Here is an 8,561-nt window from a genome sequence, read left to right on the forward strand (position 1 = left end):
GTAAACCCAGTGGTAAAATGCTGTGTGGCCTCTCAATTTTCTTTGAAATTATAGCCAGCTAGTGACTGGTCTCTGTGTGAATGTCTACAAAAAAAATGTATTTTTTACATTTATATACATTCTTTCTGAATGTATATAAGGCAATTTTAGAAAGGAAACCTTAAAAGATGGAAATGAAGAATTAGGGAGAATCAATAAATTATGAATAATTTATTGCTATTGTGTGAATAATATATAATAATTTAATGAATAAAGTAACTGTAGTCTTATTACAGGCATTTTAAAATGTCATTTAATCTAATTACAAGTACTTAATTTTTGGAATCTGATTACGTAATTCAGATTGCATGTAATCAGTTACTACCCTACTCTGTCTATCATTATCGTAAAATATTAGCATAACAAAAATGCTGAGAGTATAAAACTTTTATTCATCACAAATCTACCAAAAAACATCCCACTTTTGCATATTTCACCCTACATTTAACACTGGACTGTCAAAGTTGATCAATGGCGTTTCCACTCATGACATTTTCAAGGCTTTTCATCATCATCAGCAAGCTAATGATGAGCTGATGGTTTTGAAATGTGCTGAGGAGTCACTGCCAGGATTTCATTTTTAAATAAGTCACAGGGAATATCATTTTATTATTTCATTCATATTTACTTGTATAAAATGTAAAACTCTTTCTTTAAAATGTAGATTGATGAATGAGAGGATTTAGACAGCAGATGGCAGTCTCATGCTTCACTGCAGTTTTTTTTTAATGCAAAGCCCTTCTGTTGATGCTTCATTCTCATTCCAGTGGCATCACAACTGCCCATTAGCCTACTGCTCACTGTCTGTTAGGTCTTCGTCTCGCTACCGCTACAGACAACTCTTTTTTTTTGTCTGAGCATAAAATGACAGTCGTCTTAGCAGATACAACAAAAGAAAGTTTAAAATCTTGCTTACTTATCAAACAGTATCATTTCAGTGACATTTGGGAAGTGTTTTTTTTTTGTACTCAATGCATTTCCTCTGGCAGGACAGGTGCACTAGCAGAAGTGAAAATTTGAGTTAATTCTACTTTAAAGGAAAATGGGAAGAATGTACTAAATTATTCATCAAATCACAAATCCAGAGCTCAGAGTTCGGAAAGATGTGGAGTAGAATGGCATCAGAATATGCTGACAGGTTTTCTTCGTCTTTTCTTCTTTGTCTTTTTCTTAATGTGGGTTTTTTTTTTGTTTGGAAGATGCCAGAAGTTGGGAATCACAGTTTGAAACGTAACTGCAGCAATAAGTGATAAACCCTGCCTTGCTTTCAGTTTCAAAGCTTGTGTCTTGTTTGAAAAGCACTAATTCTTTCCCACTATTGATCCATACATGCCTTAAGGCTGTCTTGATGCTCGTTGGGTCTTATCTTTGGAGACCATGAACCTGAATGTTGAATCAATATCTATCAAACTCCTGCTAATACAGCCTAATAATACAGTTTTGCAGTTCACTTCATTTATATTCACTAATTCTATCTATCTATCTATCTATCTATCTATCTATCTATCTATCTATCGTGGTATCTATCTATCGTGGTGATGTTGTATATATAAAATGCATTGTATTTAAATATATAAACATAATTTTATATACATTTTTATATTGCATATAAACAATTGTCTGTAGTAATATTGGGTTATTCTCTGACAACACAAAACACGTACATACTACATAAGTAAACTTAAGCATTCCATTTAGCTTTATCCTTGTGATTTGCATGTAATCTACCATTTTACAGAAGGCGCACTTGGTACTTTAGTTTTGCATCTGCAATATAATTGAAACCACAGCCACTGACTAAATGAAAACACCCATTTAACTAAATGCTATACTTAAGTGTATTCTGTGCATACTGACCAAATGCAATATTCTCCACTGTAGATTTACAATAGACCCAGAATAATGATGAAAACAGAAGTGTGTCATGGACAGCTTTTATCATTTGAAAGCAATCAACACTACACAGCTTTTGAAAGGCTCATTCTAGATATAGCCTTATCGGCCTGAATCTTTTCCAAATTCAAGTTGCCTCTTATTCCAGGAAACTGCTCTCCATAAGCATGCTTTTAGCTCTAGCCTTTAAATAGCTCCATCTGTACTGTGTATAGTTAGTTAGGAACAAGGACCTCAAGAACATAATATAGAGTGGGTGCAGAACAAGGAGAAAGAAAATGTGGGAGCCTCTTTCCCTTCAAGACCATAAAGGAAGAGTGTTGTTTAGAGACCCGACTACCTAGATCTGAGCAGTGTGACAGCAGAGGAATCTAAAGACATCTTTGTATTAGCAGTATGTGGAGTCTTCTGGAGTAGGAACCCATCAATATATAAGACCAGATGATGAAATTGCCATGTAAGACAAGGGGCTTGACTTCACAGCGTGAGAGTTCTTACAGTGGATAAAACTTGATTTTCAGGCAGGAAAGACACTGGGAAATAATGGTTTTCGAATTACCAGTAGTCTAAGATGAAAACTTTTATGTTCAATATTAAAAATGAAAGTCTCAAACTTCCGACAACAATAAATAAAGTGGAGATTTCACAACATGGACGTCTTAAAGAGACTCTATCATCAATTACTCACCTTCATGTTGCTCCAAACCCGTAGGACTTTCTTACTATGAAACATAAAAAAAAGAAATATTTTCTCCCATGAAAGGTCATACAGGTTTAGAACAACAATACTAATAACATTTTCATTTTTGGGTGACACACTACCATTCAAAAGTTTGGGGTTGATAATATATATATATATTTTGTTGATTTTTTTTATATTATGTTTTCGAGAGAAGTCTCTCATTAAAGCTACATTTATTTGATTGAAAATACAATAAAAACTGTTATATTGTGAAATATTATTACAATTTAAAATAACAGTTTTCTATTTTAATATATTTTAAAATATTTTTTTCATATGATGGCAAAGCTGAACCTTTCTCCAGTCTTCAGTGTCACATGATCCTTCAGAAATCATTCAAATCTCAGAAAACATTTCTTCTCGTTATTATGTTGAAAACAGATGCGCCTCTTAATATCTTTGTGGAATCTGTAATACATTTTTCAGGATTCTTTGATGAAAAGAAAGTTTAAAAGATCCCAAACTTTTGAACGATAGTGTCAATCCCTTTAAGACAAATATTTGTAGAAATAAAAGAGACCACACTGACCAAATCAGTACGAAGTATAGAACCAAGTGTATTTTTCCCTCTGTCAATGTACACATATTTAGATTTCATCTCACAGTAACACTTTACAATTACATTAAGAACGGGAATATACTTTGACCAGCATAGGTAAATGACAATTATATCTTAAAAGAACAAGCAAAACAAAAACACAAACAGAAAAAAGCCCTGTCAATGACGTAACAAAAAACCCAAATGTAAAATGGAGGTATGGCTAGGTGTAATGCTTCATCTTTTACCAAATTCAATAAAATCCCAAAACATTATTATTATTATTTTTTTCCCCATAATTTCACATTTGAAAATCACTTCGTGTTACTGAAGTAATATCTATTGTGAATAACATTTTGTTTTTCATTTGCAGAGAAAGGACTAAACAAAAACCTCTTTGTAATAACAAGGAATGTCAATTCAGGAAAAACATATTTTCAAGTGTGAGAAATATCTAGATGGTATACAGTTTTTTTTCTTCCTTTTTTCCTCCTTTCCAGGAGGTGTCATTAGATACAAAAGTCTGGACACAAGGTTGTGCTGCTTTATCCATAAAAGCCTTGTCAGTTCGCTTCTTTTCACTTTCTTAGGTTTGGGAGGTGGTGAGCTGGCATCCCGATGAGAACGGGTTCCTTTTTTCCCCTCCTAGAAGAGATGCCACACAGTTCTGAAAATATGATTTCGCCTCCGTTCTCTTTATCCTGTTTGTTTCACTGTCTGTAGTCTCATTCGGATGGGTATTGGGCTGTAGTTTCACACCATAGAGAATACAGGAGGCAAGAGAAAGGGTTCTCGTAGTCTTGTGTATATCTTTCTCATGCCGGAGGACGAACGAGGAAAACACTCACACACACACACACACAAGCACACACACGCAAACGTACCGTATGCTCGATACACACAAACCTGTCTCCTGAAGCGTTTTCAGCAATTTCCTGTATTTACATAGATACAACATCTTTCGTCCAAGCTGATGTTCAGTTCAGGACAGTCCCACTTTCTGAGGTCTCTTTTGTCCGCGTCGTGCTCGCCCATGGTGCTATGAATCCCTCCGGGTGAGACGAGAGTTATCAACTTTATGTAATTCATATCAAAAAACTCTCATGGAAAGCTGAATGTGAATGCATCATGCATGGAACACAATTAGTAGCCTAACTAACAGATCACAATGTTTCGGCACCATGGAGAGAGAGAGAGAGAGAGAGAGAGAGAGAGAGAGCGAGAGAGATGCCTGCTGAATGCCTTTCGTTGGCTTTTTAAAGTTCTAACAACCTTCTGAGCTGCTAGTGGAGGTGTTGCTGTCAAAGCAGGCTTCACCGTCTGATCTGCGATTCTAAGCGAGAACGTGTTTATGAAACCATGGCGGATAAACAACAAAGAAAGAATTAGAATAATGTGTTTCATGGCAGAGACAGATAAATCCTAATTTCTACACTGACAAAAGATACCAGAGTGTAAACGAATTCAGACTCTCCGGGTTTTTCAGGCTCAGTCAGAGAATGAAACAGAAAATGTGATACTATCCACCGCCTTTCCAACCGAACACGAAAAAGGTGTCAGATTTAACATCTCCACAAGAACTGATGGGAGCATCTGCTTGTCTCGTGCAAATAACTAACAGAATCGCTTCTGTTCTTCATGAATGATTACAATGAGGGCCAACGACCGCCTCGTAGAAGATCTCAATTTCATAGCTCTGTGAAGATAATATTAAACAAACGTTCAGGAATAGCACCAAAAGCTCGTGTGTGGATACATCTGTTAAACCGGCGGGTTTTCTCTCCCTGTCCATGGTGTTGGTTACTCTCCCATGGAGGCCCGCAAAACATAAATTTTTAATCGCAAAGAGGGCATTACATCATTTGGAATGTAATGGAAGATTTTCTTTAGACATGATAGAGATAAAATTACATACAACAATGGCTTCGCAAGACAGAAACGAAAGGAGGATCTATCGGTCAGTGTTCCTTCCTCCTCATTCCCTACGTCCGTATCTTTCGGTTGGCAGAAAAACGTTTGGAGAAGTAAACAGAAGATCGTGTGGCTTAAATGTTTGAGGATGCAGAGGAGGTGATTTGAAGTTTTAAAATCCTCAGCACACTTCCTGTCTGTGAACCTCCTCCTCTGTCTCTCTCAGACGTAATACTCCTTGTCTTTATTTTTCTTGCCCTTGGCGGTCGTCTTTGCGACGGCGGAGGTTGTGCTCGGCGTCTTCTCTTTGACCACGGCGCCGTTGCTTTCGGATCCTGAATTGCGGTTCTGGTCCACCTGATAAGAACCTTCGTCCCGGTTGCGGTACTTGTACATGGCGTAAAGGAGGATGAGGATGCAGAGGGCAGCAGCTGCCACGATGCCGACCACCATGCCTGTGGTGCTGCTGGACTCCCTGATTACCTCCACAGCGCCCGGGTGGCCCTTCTCCATCAGGTCGGTGGGGTGAGCTGTGGGCACATGGGGGAAACCAGGTGGGTAGGTTAACGCTGGAGTGTGACGGGAGGACGGGGCGGGCGGTAGGAGCACCTGGTCACGGGTATTCATTTTGCCTGCGGGGATGTGGAGCTGGTTGGGGTGTGTGGTGGGGCTGGGGACTGGAGGACGGTGGTCACCTGGGCTCTGGCCTCCGCTCTTGCCCACGGCAGGGGGCGGCGGTAGGACCGTCCTGTCTGTGACCATGGGGGAGTTTTTGTAAAAGTCCTCGTCATCGGACTCCGTCATTTCTCCAGAGCCGAAGGCCGATACCTCCATGGGGTCGCCGCAGTCCTCCTGGTCCGGAGGGCATGGCGGGCGGAGGTCGGACAGAACGAGGGACTCTTTGGTGGTTTGGAGAGGGGTCAGGGATGTGGGGGGGGCAGGGATGGTGGGGTAACGGGTGACTATGGGAAGGGGGTCTTGGGTGTCCACAGTAATTATAGGCAACACAAGTTCACCTCCTGGGATGGGAGAGGAGAAAGGGTGAGAGGAAGAACAATTAGTAAGGACTCGAGAATATTTACATGCATATACACGCGCAATTAGTTTTAGATTTAGAATTCTATTCTGTGGAATTTATTCTAAGACAAAGATTCTACACACAATACTTTACATTCACATGTAAAATGCTACAATATTTTCTAAACCTATTCAAATGACTAACATAAATATATCTAGATCACTACAATAACATGTAAAACAGAACCAACTCATATCTTGAATAGCTCTTGGCTCTTCTTTGGTTAAACAAGATAGCAAACCATTGAGTTTGGGTCACTTACATTAACAAATAGGCCGCATGATTTTTGCATGGAAAAAAAGCAAATTACAAAAAACAAAGGTGTGTAAGATGGTCCCTTTAAAATCACAAATTTTCTTCCCTTCATACTCTTTGACACACTCATCTGTTTTCTAGCCTTTCATTTGACTTGTATAAATACAGATTTCACTTTGCAATGAGAAAATCCTCTGCATATGTGCACTGTGTGATAAGTTAAATGCCGTCTCACAATCTAGTTAGCTAATTTCTGTCTAATGCCTATATATGGAATTATCTATATAAATCTTATTACAAACAAAATGGAAGCTTGTGAGTGGATCTGACTGATCTGAGATGCAATTTAAAGGCAGAAACTTAATAAAAAAGCCACTAACATGGCACTCAAATTCTGATTCTGATGTTGGCATGTGATTAAGCTAATTTGAGCTAAGTTGAGTATAATGCACACAGACAGCCAAAACATTTTAATGATATACGTTACTTTTCAAATGTTTGGGGTCAGTAATTTTTTTAATACTTTTTTCAGCACATACAGTAAAGCCATATATAATTTTAGAAAAAATGCATATTTCAAATAAATGCTCTTTTGAACTTTCTATACATCAAAGAATCCTAAAAACATGTATCATGGTTTCCACAAAAATATGAAGCAGCACAACTGTTTTCAATATTGATAAAATATGTTTCTTAAGCACCAAATTAGCATATCAGAATGACTTCTGAAGGATCATGTGACACTGAAGAATGCATTAATGACTGCTAAAAATTCAGGCTTGTCATCGCAGGAATGAACTACATTTTATTTATTTATTTATTTTAAATGGTAATAAAATTAATCACAATATTACTAACTATATACACTATACTTACTGTATTTTTTTATCAAATAAATGCAGCCTTATGAGCATAAGAAACTTCTTTCAAAAACATTAAAAGATCTTACCAACCCCAAACTTCTGATAGTTAGTGTAAGGCTGCTTCATTATGACACATTAATAACATTTTTTATACTTTAATTTAAAAATATTTTTCTTTGAAGCTTGTCACATCACATTATGGGATTGCCTTATCTATGAAACAAACAAGCTATACCGCTTCAAATTATTTGAACGTTTTTTAGTGTCAGGAGTGTGCAAATGATGCACAAAAAAGCTAGGCAGGCAGCTGACTAGATTTTGAGACAGAGCCAATAAATAGGGCTGTTGTAGCAATTATTTAATAAGAAATGTCTGGGTTAATATGTTTAATTTCCAACATTTCATTCAACTAAAATAATCTGAAATGAAACTAAAGGCTTGGACAAATGTCAAACAGCAACAGCTGATTTTCCAGATGGGCCATCAGAAAAACCTCAACCACTCAACGACACTGAATGATTGCAACATAATGCACAATCACAAGAGCAATAGCTGAGCACAGAGTAATAATTCCATGTACAATGCAACACGGCTTGAAGTCACACTTACTTTACTGATATATGAATGCTTAAAGCGGAACCCAACGATGGAGTGGAATGGCCACTTAACGTTATGAATAGCCCAGATGGTATAAGGCCACCCTTCAAGCAATATAACCCTTAGTCTAAGCTCAGCCATATCAGCTCATAATGTAGTTCCTAAATGATTCGCTGAGCTCTAAAGCATACGTCTTTGTTCATAGCATCTATAGGGTTAATATGGGGGAAGAGTGCTAGTAGAAAAGCATTATGGGAAACAGAATTCACATTAGGAACACAAATTAAAATGAAACTGTAAAAATTATATTTTAGATCCAACTGCTGAAAGTTATTTCCTGAATATTTATATATATTTGCTAGAATTTCATTTTACATATAAAACATGTTTTTACTGAACACATAAGACATAACAATTATATAAAATAACATCTTAAAAATTAACAAACAATTAAAAACGATTCAAATTGAAGTTCTAGTGAGATTTAAAATGAGGAATTATCTACAGAACTGCAGTATATCCAACCGGAATATATCCATAAGTCATTAAAAACCTCTGCTTATTTAAAAAAAAAAAAAGTGATTTTGTTTTTAAAGGGGTCATATGATGCGATTTCAAGTTTTCCTTTCTCTTTGGAGGGTTACA

The 8,561-nt window shown here is 37.1% G+C and overlaps 1 protein-coding gene across 3 annotated transcripts in view; it reads right to left on the bottom strand.

Moving 5' to 3' along the window:
- Positions 1-3,226: 3,226 nt before the first annotated feature.
- LOC107669357 (neurexin-1-like) overlaps positions 3,227-8,561 on the bottom strand; it is a 414,348-nt gene continuing 409,013 nt past the window's right edge. For all 3 annotated transcript variants that reach the window (XM_016461537.1, XM_016461539.1, XM_016461538.1), the window contains one exon: positions 3,227-6,142. In XM_016461537.1, the coding sequence (XP_016317023.1) occupies positions 5,346-6,142 (797 nt within the window). In that variant the 3' untranslated portion in view covers positions 3,227-5,345. The remainder of the gene's footprint in view (positions 6,143-8,561) is intronic.

Source organism: Sinocyclocheilus anshuiensis, unplaced genomic scaffold (genome assembly GCF_001515605.1).
Source record: "Sinocyclocheilus anshuiensis isolate Anshui unplaced genomic scaffold, SAMN03320099.WGS_v1.1 scaffold180, whole genome shotgun sequence".
In the NCBI taxonomy this organism is placed as follows: Eukaryota; Metazoa; Chordata; class Actinopteri; order Cypriniformes; family Cyprinidae; genus Sinocyclocheilus; species Sinocyclocheilus anshuiensis.